The sequence below is a fragment of the Xylocopa sonorina genome, chromosome 8, assembly GCF_050948175.1.
Source record: "Xylocopa sonorina isolate GNS202 chromosome 8, iyXylSono1_principal, whole genome shotgun sequence".
Taxonomy (NCBI): domain Eukaryota; kingdom Metazoa; phylum Arthropoda; class Insecta; order Hymenoptera; family Apidae; genus Xylocopa; species Xylocopa sonorina.
Window position 1 is genome coordinate 5,954,152 of NC_135200.1, and position 13,262 is coordinate 5,967,413.

Genomic DNA, 13,262 nt, shown 5'->3' on the forward strand with positions numbered 1-13,262 from the left:
AATCGTGACGGATCGGGCATAGAAGGGGTGGTCCATAACGTCCATTAAACCGGCGTCTTTCTCATTTTGTAATTAATGCCCACGTCGTGAGGACTGATCCCGTTCGAGTCGAACGCCGCGTAGAAAGATACACGGCCACCGCCGTGCCGAGTTCCCCCTATCGTTCGCAATTTCTTTGTTTCGAGGTCACTGCCGTCACGACATTCTAATAGTCCATGAATAACTTTAACGAGTTTAACGATCACTCTTGCCCCCATTTTTCCGACGTCCGTCGAACAAGTGTTAAAGACGTGGCTGGTAAGAATGTAAATCGCTCAATTTCGTGTTTTGTAATCGAACGTGTCCGCGCGTGTCGTATCGCGGATATGCATATGTGACTGGTTTTGAAAATGCGTCGGTAACGGTACACGCTTGTTGTCACGTTTACGATGAAGTTCGCGTTTTTAAATCATTCGAACGTACGTCGTTGTAATTCGAAGAAGAATGTGTCTTCTACTCGTAAACAAAATATAGAAAAGAACAGTTCCCGAATCTTAAGATCGAACGTGGCAGCAAAAACAGTCGAGCCAGAAAATACAGAAGAGAGATTTATATTTCGTAGTTACGGAAAATCGCGGATCCGATGCCATAAATGGCTGTAAATTCAAGCGTTCCTCCCCTGACCAAACATCTGCTAGTCAATAAATGCAATTCGGGGAGGTTTCGAACAACGAAACTTCGAAACGCGCTGCGACCATTGTTCGGTACCATCCTCAGTACTCATCAGTCCTTCCGTGGCGTCGAGTGCAATTATCGTCGGGATTTTCTCGTCCTCGACTCGAGGATTAGTTTACCTCCGTTAAATTAGGATCGGGATTACCTCGCCTTAAAGCCTAGGGGCGATAGATTACTGCCGTACCTACCGCCTCGTTTTTACTTTCTCTGAAATTAATTTATGCCATAGCCCCACGATGGATGGTCATATTTCGAAGGTTTACTGTGCGTGACACCTGGTCGTGTTACCAAGCTGCTTGATTGTTCCTCGATAAAATTGTCTCCAGTTTGTCTACTGTACACTCTCGCTCAAAAATATATACTGGGATGCTTATTATTTTTTGGGAAATATGATCTCTTAATTTTGGGATTAAACTTATAGCTCACTGTTTAATGAAGGTCCTCCAATACAAAGTGTCGGATAAACGAATAATAAAATAGAAGAAACAATAAGCAAAGAAATCTACTAGTTTACTTAAAATGGTCCAATGTCCTAATATCCTTTTGAACGAAAGTGCATATGTACATAATGATACCAAGAATTTTTAACGAGCTTCCCATTTCACGAACAAGTTTACATTCGTTTTTTACTTTCCGGATTGTTATTGGGAAAGTCACTTCCGAGACCTTGCGCTACTCTTTTCTTGCACAATTTTGATTTCTTGAACTGTTTACACATATTTTTGCAATATTTAACATACCAAGTGGAATGATCGTTTAATTTAAAAATTTAAATCGTTCACACGACCCGTTTGTATGGTAATTCTACTTATTTTCGTGGTATCACCTAATACTTCGTTTAAAACCATATACTGCACGATAACAAATCAACTTTTAATATAAAAGATTTGCAAATGTAACAATAGAAAAGTAAAATATAAATTGTAAAATTAATTATTATGGAAAGCAGTAAATTGACAATTAATCGTACGATTTTATCAGACACATATGTGTGTCATACGCTACGTGAAAGGGTGCGCGAACATTTGCTACACGATTTCCTCTCGCGAGACTTCATCTCCTTTACGGTGGGTTTTACGGACAATTTCCCTCGATCCGAGAAGATCGAGTTCTCATTGAAGAGATTCCACTACAAAAGAGACTGTTTTTCCTGCACCGTTAAATCTCTCGTGAATGGCGCGCGAACGTGTGCGAAAATAAACAACGATATCCAGGGCAACTGAGGTCTGTTGAAGAATTTATGGTGCGAGGATCTTCGGGAGAAATCATCCTAGAATGTCGCGCGTATGCTTTATGCGCCGTTCGACACAATGATGGGAACCAAGCCCACGTATCTCCATGGGTCACAGCAGCGGGTTCATTTAAGCCAATGGCAAAGTTTTTGCACGGACGCCTGTTTAAGCGAGAATGGAACGGTTTTACTGGAACACGCTATTCACTTCGTGGAATGGTAGTGAGAGACGTCCGTTTAAGGCCAGCACTTCTAGTACAGTGATAGACAGAAGAAAGTTCAAGAATAACCGATATAGTTAAACAAAATGCTTGGATCGAGAGAAACTGTATCTTACAGTAACAACAATGCATTGTTTTTTCGTACGTAGAAATTACGAAGTACGCGTAGCATAAAAATACTAATTTTCAACTTTCTTTTATCGTTCCACGACTTAACATCTAAGATTAATACATACTTCTGGTTTCTATCGACCTAATTTAGATTGAACTGCATGTTCCACGTGTGTTTGTGAAACCAACCATATCGCAAGTAAAATATTCGACAAGCACAGGTAATAAAATATTAACCTATGTATATATTATAATTATAAATACTCGTGCGTACTCCTTGGTTAATGCGAGATGCAATCTCTTCGTGTCATACGAGAAGCTCTGTAATTCTACGCAAGTATTATCTCATTGTACGTAAATCTTAAACTTCTCGAATTGCGAGAACCAGTTCATTCGTTTCATTGAGGAACCCATTTTTTCCAAATACCTACGGTTCTCAAATATCTTTAATGAAAACGTTCAAGAACGCAATGAGCGTGGCGAATCTACAAGTACGATAACCAGTTTTTTCGGCGTACTTTCTCTCTCTTTCTTAAATACAGCTTCCAAATATCAAGTGCAACGAACACGTTCAAGAATGTAATACACATGATGAATGTGTAAGTACATACGCTCGTTCAGCACGTTCGCAAGAGAAAAATGTGAAGTTAGGTTTCAGATCAGATCGTGTGCTTTGTTATTACTTTACGAACCGTAGGTACGCAAAATTCTTAGGGTGTGGTAGAACGATAACGGACCGGATAGCTGGCGTACGTACTCCAGTTAATATCATTAATATCTAGAGAACCGTTTCACACCGTCCGGTACTCGTCACTTCCCACTTTCGAAAGGTCACCATTCTGCAGAGCCAACGTATAGGTGCACCTGTGCACGGTTGTTCTGCGCGGCATGGTCCACGCCAACAATAGCCGCCGCTCTTTTATTTCGATCGATGAAGAGATTAATAACGTTCCGCAAAGCATTCCCAGGAGAAAGTATTCAGCGGGGGAATCGATTCAACGGCGGGCACGAGGTCGCCACGGGTTATTCCAATCGAAATACCACGAGGAAGTCGTTTCCACGACTACCGCGGAAGAGTTATCGCGTTACATGCCGCGCGGGGACGCAGATTACAAATGGAAGACCGGATGGGAAAACTATGGGAGTCTATTCCCGATAAATTTCACTAATGGTGTCTTCCGATGGATCTTGAGATTTACTACGGGGAATCTTGAATAGTTGCTACATACCCAGGTTTACGTTAAATACAACCCATTTATCCCCACTTCATCTACTCCCATTTGGACCCAATCATGCGTGTAGCGTTTTAGGCTGTCGGTTTTCTTTTTCACGTTATGACAGAGAGATGAGATGCTCGTCGAGTAGAAATAGATGTTCCTATTCATTAACAAAAATTTCTATTGAAAAACTCGAACAACTTAAACGCTGCAATCAACGTTTCATCCTACAAATAAACCGTTAAAACCATCCATAAAACTAATTCGAGCAAATGAATTAAATTACTTCCACAACCGTTCCACCTACGCGATCCAGACATTTTCTCATCTTTAGCTGATCGCAGCAAAGTTTGTGAAACCAAAAAAACGTAACGCACCGCAGGACGGTTTCGTTGCGATTATGGTACAGCTGATCGTTGCATCGGTGTTAAACTTCGAGCCCGATGTAAACACGACACCGCACCTGACGTGACGAAACAACGATTCCCAGGCCCCGAAGAGATGCACGCGGTGAATAAAAGTGGCAGATATGTGGGACGGAACTTTTGCACGTGTATCGAGGCGCACACGCCGAAACAGAAGAGATACGCGCTTAGCCGCGGAACGGGAATAAGGGAAAGGAGGCGGAGGCGGAGGCGTCCAGAAGGAGTGAGAGTACCCCCGAGGGGGCGGCCGATACCTGGGGAAAGATGCTCGCCGTCGTTCGGAAGGGAATTGTGAGGACCGGGTGAAAAACGAGAAAGAAAAAAAGAAAGAAAAGGAGAGCTGGTTCCCTATCGGGGCGGAGGGGGAAAAGAGAAAGAGCCCGCGCGAACCGGTCGAAGGTATGGGAGAACCGACGATGCCGGTGGAGGGAGTCGGGTTACCAGCGGATGGGCATTCGACGTTCGCGCTGTACACGTTCCACGGGTAGCTAGCGATTCACAGAAGACCGGCTGCCTTCGGTGAAACCGGTTGTGGTCGATAACCCGAGTCCTCCGCGCACGTAACACGCCGCACGCGAATCGTATCACCTGGATGGACCAAGGCCGAAATCTCGTGTCTTCGTTTTGAGCGAACCCGACCTTGAACGTGATCTACGGAGAACGAAGAAGCGGGAACCAACGACGCGTTAGCGAAAGGGAGGAAATCTGGGGGATATCGAGCGGACTGTCCGAGGGTGTATTCTGGATAACGAGAGATGAGCGGTCCTAGCGTAGACGTCGTCTGGGATCCACAGACGCAGATGAACTCGTTGGATTGCTGGGATTACTCCATCGAGCTCTCCTGTCTTCAGGGTCCAGAAGGTATAGCCGAATGGGGAAAATCGTCATCGTTCGTTCGATCTATCTCATCGAGGAAAGCGATTTGTGCGGCAATCGTTTGATACAGTGATCGTGCGATTAAGATTGTGGCGTAACAAGTGTATTCGACAAGGTTTCGGTACAAGGTCGTTGGTTATTTCGTTGCGTTTCTGCATCAACGGTGAAATTTTAGAATCGGATGTGATTAAACGTGAATAACGTAAATCTTCTTGCGTAATTGGTTGCGTGATAAACGTCTTGCGTGGAGGTGACAATTTGCTACCAACTCTGGTTAATTACAAAGCTCTGTCTCTGCTGTGGCCCGCTGCACACCGTCGATTTACATTTTTACGTTTAAACGGTTGTACTTAATTGTCGTAAATTACAACGTTCAGCTAATAAGAAAACTAACGAGAATCGTATACAAATGTACATATATTGCACGTTACACTTTAACGAAACAGGAAACGTTAATAGTCAGTCGCAAAGTTGTTCAACTAGAATTGAAGACTATCGTGCAGGGTGATAAAACGGTGATAAAAACAAATACACCGTTTCGTGATTAAAAAAATACGTGTAAAGGAAATGAGAAAATGATGTAAACGTATGTAAATGAGAAGAAAGAGAAAATAATGTCAACAAGGAAGCGCACATTTCTACCGCAGTAACTGCAATCCATAATTTGTTATATTAATTAAGAAATCAACTATAGTGGTACATTAAATAACTAGTTTTGAAAATAAACTTTTAATATATGACACATTCACGCTTCGATTATTCAAATTCATTAAAATATAAAATTATAAAACAACATTATTGAAAAAATGGATTATTTAATTTTCTTTTTAGATGTAGATGAAAAGTATAAAGCGTGTATATGCATTTTTGCGAGGTACACAATCGCAAGGTTGAAAATTCCCTAAATACTCGGAAATATCGCATTGCAGGTATCTACATTCGAAATATGTGTTTGAAGTAGGAAAAGGGGAAGAGAGTGACATTCCTTGTTGCACGTTCAAGTGAATCGAGAAGTAGCAGTGACAGTTGGGGATAGCAATAAAAGGAAACGGTAGCTCGACCAGATGCTTATCGCGAGTGTCCTTGGCCCTTGACCTTAAGTAATTAGAGCACGGTTGTATCTTGACACGTTCATAATTAAACTCTAGTGGCTGTACTAAAACCGTGACAAAATTACTCAATTTTCTTTCATACACAGTGAATTGATCATACGGCAATTTACTTCGAATTTTGTTGAATCGTGCAATCTTGCCTCAAAATTGAAATGCACAATTCATTTTTATTGAACAATGCAGTTATTGAGTGATTCACCATAACTGAACTGTGTATTTTCGCCTCAATTTCGAAGCTCGCAGGCGGGGGAAGGGGGGCTCGGTTCGTTTCATTGTTTTGCTTCAGGTTCAATTGCTTGGAACATTCAGCGCTATCTTTCCGATTCGTAATCATCTCAAATCACTCGAGACACTAGCGTGCAAGATCTTTCAACGAGAAAGAGCGTAAAACATTGACGATAGGTCGAATTACGTTCGAATTTTAAAATGCCTCACAATTCTGAAAGATCAAAGGTTGATAAATTTAATGAAAATGTGGATAATGCACGAAAAATACTTATTGCAATTATTTTTTACACACAAAACTAACGAATGTGTTTTGAAGATACTTCGCGACTATCTCTTAAACAAAACCCTATCTCAAATATCGTAATTACAATTTCAAAGTGAAACAGCGTAAAAATCTCTAATTGGTCTGGGAATTTCGTTTCAGACTTACAATTGGCAGCAGAATTGGGTAAAACGCTTTTGGAACGGAATAAAGAATTGGAGAATATCATCAAAGCACACCAGACCACCGTCGAAGAACAAGCCCAAGAAATTGAGGTAGGTTTTTCAATGATTACAACAACTCGAATTATTCCTACTAACCACAAGTAAAGTTTGTTCATGTTCGAGTATCTATACCACAAATTTTTTTTCAGTATATGAAAAAACAAACGGCTGCCTTGAGGGAAGTAAACGACTCGCGACTAAAGATTTACGAACAACTTGAAGTCAGTATACAGGACTTGGAACGTGCCAATCATCGTCTTGTAATTGAGAACACTAGTGACAAGAAACTTATAAAAAAGTACGAAATTTATATTAATTGATATTTTGAAACTTCACCGTATTTTCATAGCTTTGCGTAAAGGTGGATCGAATAGAATATAAGAATGAAAATTAAAGGATACAATAGAGTGTAAGCAAATTGTTGTTCAACGTTATTTGCGTAAATATTCTTAACGTCGCGGTCTGTCGACAGCCAATGTCTAACAATCGAAGGCCTGGAAGCTCAACGCGAGGAACTTCAAAAGAAAATCGACGAAATAACCGAGCAACATGAAAGTCTGCTCCGACAGCAAACTGCAATTCATTCGACGACCACCGCGCAAACACAGACCGCTCTATGGAAAGCATCGGTCACGCAAGGTGGCAGCATACAACAGGTATTAATATTCATAGAATTTATTCTGCTCGATCTCAGATAAGTTTGATAATTATCGTTTATTCCGTTTGATACTAAAATGTAAACTGAGAGAATCTCGGTTTCATCTTTCGGACTTACTACTTCCTTGTGAGGTTTCTATTCCGTTTAATGCCTCTCAGGAATCATCTCTTCTTTCAAACAGACCGTACGGATAGTATTCGTACGCCGCATACTTCTGCATTCTTCTGACAATATGATTAAAATCTTGTTGCCTCTCGAATATATGTTAATTCGAAACCAGTTTCTCATTGATGAATATTGTAAAATCGTTCTTTAACTTGACTACCAAAGTTTAAGTAGTGTCCAAAGTGCAGAATGTATAAATACATTTTTCACAGCCACTGCATTTTATTTAAAACTTGTGGTTTATCGTAATTTCAGATATATCTATAAAATCTTCAGATCGCAAAATTGAAGGTACTAGTAATTTCTTGTTAAAATGAATAACAAGAAGAAAATCGAATATGTACATAAAAATAGAGACAAAGACTGTTTATAATTTGATTGAGAAGGATCCTTGAAGATTTATTCCTACTAGATATTTTACTGTTCAATATAAATTACCCTACAAGTTGTTCACTGAAGAATAACGTGTTTGTATGCACAGCAATCAAAAGCTGTTATAATGTAAGACATGCACAAACAGACAAAAAGATGATGTGAGAAAGAACATGATATTATTAAAAGATAATCTTGGTCGAATTAATGGATATTATTCGCTTATTAACAATTTTTCTCTTATGATGTTCAAAGGAATTCATAAATCTCCTAAGTTGTTGAGAATACAGTACTCATTGTCAATAATTATCAATTTTAATGAGACATTTTCTTACTAGAATCTATTACTAAAATAGATTTTAATTGTCAGCAAGGATCGAGAATAATTGGTCGCATTATCATTAATTAGAATCATGGGAATGGTTTCCAGAACGCTGCCCTATCAGACCAGAAGGCTTACCTGTCCCTGCCTACGACGCTAGTAAACGATGAGACCACCGAGTTGCTGAGACAATTGCAAGAGACGCGCAGCCAAAGAGCGAGGGAACAACAGAAGGTCGCTGAACTTGGACAACAATTAACGACCCTGTTACAAGAAAATAACGCGTTAGAAGAACAATTGAACTTCTGGCGCAGCAAAGCGGAAGACGTAAAGAATCTGCAAGAAGAAATAAATACCCTCGAGGAAGTAAGGTAAGCATCGTTGGAAAACCTTGTTATCAAATCTCGAACTTTTTGGACAACATTTTTAAAATTTAAACTTTTGAAATTCTTCTAGATGCAAAATTAATTAAAATTAAATTGTATTATTCTCGATGTAAAAGCGTGAATGATATTAACTATTTTAATACAATCTTTAGCTGTGTAAAACTATTAGTATGAGTGTCTTTAAACAATTTTTAATGAAATTGTAAATATTTCGTCACTGTCTTTGCTAGAATCAGAATTGAATTATAATTGGTTGATTTATATGGATAATGGAAAAGTGAAATTTTTGATAGACGGGGTCAATTATGCGGACGGTGTTTGCGTGGAATGGAATCGAAAACGCACGACGATCTCTTTGTGATGCTAAACCAAGAAGAATACGACGATATTAGCGTGGCTGAATCACTCATGAACGATAGCCAACGGGACACCGAGTCAATTACTCAGGTAACTTTTTACTTGCTTGTGCAATGCTTGTTTTATTCAACAACGCGTGCATGAATTTCTTTTCCCTGCTCTTTTAACAGTGCTTCAATTAAATAGTTCCTCTTTTCTGTTTTTTAAGCAATATTTGTTTGATGCATTTCGTATGTTTTCGCTGGTCATATCACTATATCTATACAGAAATAAATATTACGATGTATCTCTATTTTTAAGGATTTCAAGTCGCACAAATTTTGATTCGAAATTTAATTTGAACAAGGATTTAATTTAATTTTATTTGCTTTAGGAGAGGTGCACAAAAAAGATTAAGAAAACCGAGCCAAAAAAGATTAAGAAATCCGAGGTAAAAAAGATTAAATCCGAGCTGAAAAAAATTAAATCCGAGGTGAAAAAAATTAAATCTGAGACAAAAAAAGACGATAGAGAATTTTGTTCACTATTGAGAACAACTTTCGCCTATATGTGGAAAATACCGTCGTTAATTTTTGTTCTTTTCGATTCTATATGGTACATAAAAAACGATTGCATCGTACCATTGTTATTGAAACCTTTCCGACTATCTATTTTCATTTTGAAAAAGGTTTTACTGTTGGAGAGTACTAAGAAACTACTTTGAGTTATAAAAATTCATAAACGATAATACGCATCGTTCCCCCATAATTGGAAATTAAAGATAATTAATGGAATGAGTATTTCACTCGGAGCATACACTTTTAGAATATATCGAATCTGTAAAAGCAATTTTTAACTTCATATTTATATAAAACCCTATTACTGACTGAACGAGCCGTCCAAAAATTTTACAATTTCGTAATTCGAAGCATATCATGGTCTTTTAATTACGACTGATACAATCAAATAATTTAAGTTTACATTAATAGTTCTATTAACTATGCTCTCTTTTTATTCTTAGACACTTCAAACTTTTTAATTTCTCTTTCATGAATATTATTTCTAGCTTACAATTAAATTGTTCTCAATCCTGACCATAGATTAGCATAATATGGGAATGTAAATGAAAAGTATTACTAACGTAACATTGGACACGAGTTGTTGGCCTAATAGTTTGGCTAATTAAAATAAGGTGCAGGTAAAACAAAATGAAAATTATAACTGAGCACTTACATTGATTCGGCCATGATTAATTTAATATCGCATAGAAGCTAACAAATATAAATTCCCTAATTCTAAGTTGCATACTTCAATTTGTATACTTCAAAACCAACCAAATGCTATGCATAAATGAAGACATTTTTGCATGTAATACTCATCAATAGACTTTTGTTTTATACTAGTAGTCATAGGAAATAGTATTTTCAAATTTATATGTAGCTGGCATGGGAGAGAAAAAAAGGTTTAATTTCCAAAGAATAGATACAAATGTTGCGTTAGATGAACAAATTAGGAAATAAGTTATTTTCTTTTATCATTATCTGTATATAAAGGTGATAAGTGTGTCAAATTTTAATAGAATGCATTTGGTGATGCTATTTATTATTATTACTTAGAATTAAGTTTGCCTCGTTGTAGATATTAATTCAAATTACTTTCTAATGCTATTAATTTGACATTGAGCATAACTGAATATTGTTATTGTATCTAGTCGATGTATTTGTTAAAATTGTGTTGTAAAATGTAAGTGCCAGATTTATATGATCATAAATAAAACATATTTTTGCAACAAAATATTGTTTTTTCATTGTTTATTTAATGTCCTATAAATCTGGCGTTTCCTTTACCTTTCATCTTTGCTTTTCATATGAATTTTTTAAAAAAGCCTTTCTCAAATCTTATATGTTGTCTCATTATTCTCTTCGTGTGAATATCTGACATTTGAATAGTTCTTAAAGAAAAAAAATGATACTGTTTTAGTTGCATCACCAATTTCATTTGGATTAGTTTTAAATTTCATCATTTTTAATTAAAATAAAAATTGCTTAAACACTCTCTAAATATTAATACATAGATCGTAAATATATCACTTTCAGGACTTGAACGACAAAGATGGAGTGTCAAATGACGTGAACAACCCCTATAGAGTTCTAGTGGAGAAGTATCAAGCGTTGTTGGAAGTTCAAAGGCGATCCGCGTTCCGACGCAAGGACAGCGCACCCACGCCATGCATGTCGTTACAAGAGGAACTGGAGATGTCGGGCGAGTTCAATAGCTTCCAGAATTCCACGTCAGAAACAGAAACGCAGCAAGAGTCGACGAAGTCGGTTACCGGAAATAGTACGCGCACCAAAACGGAAGCATGCGGGAAGAAAACGTTCTCAGCTACGCCAACAGATTTCTCTGAAGCGGAAACATTATCATCCGGCTTCTCAGATGAGACCAGCAACAAGGCGACGCAAACTGAGGGAAGACCCGGATCGTTCCTTTGCTCTATCGCCGATGGCGAAGATTGCAAGTTCAGCATTTACGACGACAACAGCCCGTTCGAGAGTAGATTCCGTAAAACACCGGAATACAGGCACACGTTTAGCGAAATATTCAGTGTTTTAAAACGAGCCGCGGAAGCCAAGGACGAAGGTGAGAAATTACCATTGCTGGATGATTCGACGAGTGGAACCATCTCCCAGCCGCAGTCCTCGACTTCGCCACGCGAAGACGTTCCTAGCGAAACCACAGACGACAACCAAAGCGTTGTTTCTTCCGTGTTGTCCTCCACCGTATCTGAACCGCTTCGCAGAATACAGAACTCAGTTTCGCCGAACGAGACGAATGGACAGGAGCAAAGTAACGAGATTACACAGACACAGGCGAAAAATGGAAAGAACGGAGGACAACGAAACGGAAGCTTATCGGTCAGCGTTCTGAAAAGATCGTCGAAAAAGCATACCAGTAGGAAACTGGTATCTAATGACAGACCAACTACACCAGACATAATTCCAACGGCAAATCCTAAATTCGTCGCACCAAAATCGAACAGCAATGGCAAGAAGAAATTCCGACCATTCACAGTTGCTGATCAGAATGGCAGCAATGGTTACAGCAATGGATATAGCTACGCGAACAGAACGAAAGAGTCACCTAATCTTGAGAGACGTTCGAATAATACCTACGCGCGTAACAGCAACAGTCAGCACAATAACAGTTTCGAATACATAGAGTACAAACCGAGCACGGCATTGGTAGAAGTCGCTCGGTTGAAACGTTTAGAGATGTCGTACGCTGAAGCTCTTCGCTCGTCAAATAAATCTAAAATAAGTAATCATCGCAGAAGCTAAAATATATCTTACATCTAAACTGAGGGGAAAGACTTTTTATACGTAAGATATAGCCAAGTGAGATTAAGTTCAAAATTTGTTAAGTTTTCTGTCAGCCGAATAGTTGGATAGAACGAGATTAAATTATTTCTGGCGCAAGTTGATCAGTACGAATTAAACGTATTTTGTAAATATCTAAACGAAGCGACTGTCCTTACTAGCGTCTGTACTAGATACTAAACTATTTCACACGTCTATCTTTTTATTGTATTTTGTATGTTAATTGTATACAATATCCTTGTTTCGTGTGAATATGCGTAGGTAACAAAGGCGGACAACGTTCATATATACTATCGATGATATCTACAAAGTATTTATGAGCAAGATATATCGAGTCGTGACTCGTGAGTTTGTGTTCTCGTAGAAATTGAATTTGTAACCAGGAATAAAATTATTTATGTGCCATTTACTCCGTCGGAAACCAATTGCAAATAATTCCAAATACTTATTTGAACATCTCTCTGTAAAGTAACACCTAAACCGTAGAGACTTCCACTATAACCTAGTTCTGCATTTAGGGAGATCTTGGGAACTCTTTCGAGATGTTAGGGATTTCTATCGTGGAAAGAAAGGATCACATCATCCTTTTTCAACATGAAAAACACTTGACGACGCCGAGACCACACCATTGTCATCACCATTCCGGGGTCGCAATGACTAGACCAAATATCTTGGTCGACAGGAAGACTTCTCCCGGTATGTATACTCGGGTAGCTCGGGGTCGTAAATCCCGTACCACGGCCGACAGGTGGTCGGTCAACCGTGGCCCCTGAGCAAAATTGAGCATTTATCCGTAGGTTATCATCGCCTATGTTTACGGATAAACAACATCGATTATGTAGAACCTATCACCTACATATATCGACAATATAGTTTATAGAAAAATGAATGAAAGACTCAGAAGACTGTTTCTTGTTTAATCTTTCTTTTTGGTTTGTGGTTTGTGTTTCGGGACGGTAAGTTGTACTAGCACGATATTACCTCTCAGTTTTCATATCAGTGGGTCAATGGCATACTATCGTGAC

General features: G+C 38.6%; 2 protein-coding genes across 3 annotated transcripts in view; one reads left to right on the forward strand and one right to left on the reverse strand.

Annotated features, from left to right (window-relative positions):
• The window catches only part of LOC143426351 (uncharacterized), a 29,430-nt gene extending 16,784 nt beyond the window's left edge, over positions 1 to 12,646 (forward strand). Inside the window, exons 1-7 of one of the 2 annotated variants that reach the window (XM_076899761.1) lie at positions 4,631 to 4,780; positions 6,560 to 6,672; positions 6,771 to 6,919; positions 7,094 to 7,277; positions 8,247 to 8,509; positions 8,818 to 8,971; positions 10,957 to 12,646. In XM_076899761.1, the coding sequence (XP_076755876.1) occupies positions 4,675 to 4,780; positions 6,560 to 6,672; positions 6,771 to 6,919; positions 7,094 to 7,277; positions 8,247 to 8,509; positions 8,818 to 8,971; positions 10,957 to 12,198 (2,211 nt within the window). In that variant the 5' untranslated portion in view covers positions 4,631 to 4,674 and the 3' untranslated portion in view covers positions 12,199 to 12,646. Of the gene's footprint in view, positions 1 to 4,630; positions 4,781 to 6,559; positions 6,673 to 6,770; positions 6,920 to 7,093; positions 7,278 to 8,246; positions 8,510 to 8,817; positions 8,972 to 10,956 lie in introns of those variants that run through there. The other variant, XM_076899762.1, reaches the window with a different exon arrangement.
• Positions 1 to 13,262, reverse strand: part of LOC143426366 (fatty acid-binding protein-like) — a 51,373-nt gene that overhangs the window by 10,486 nt on the left and 27,625 nt on the right. The window lies entirely within an intron of this gene.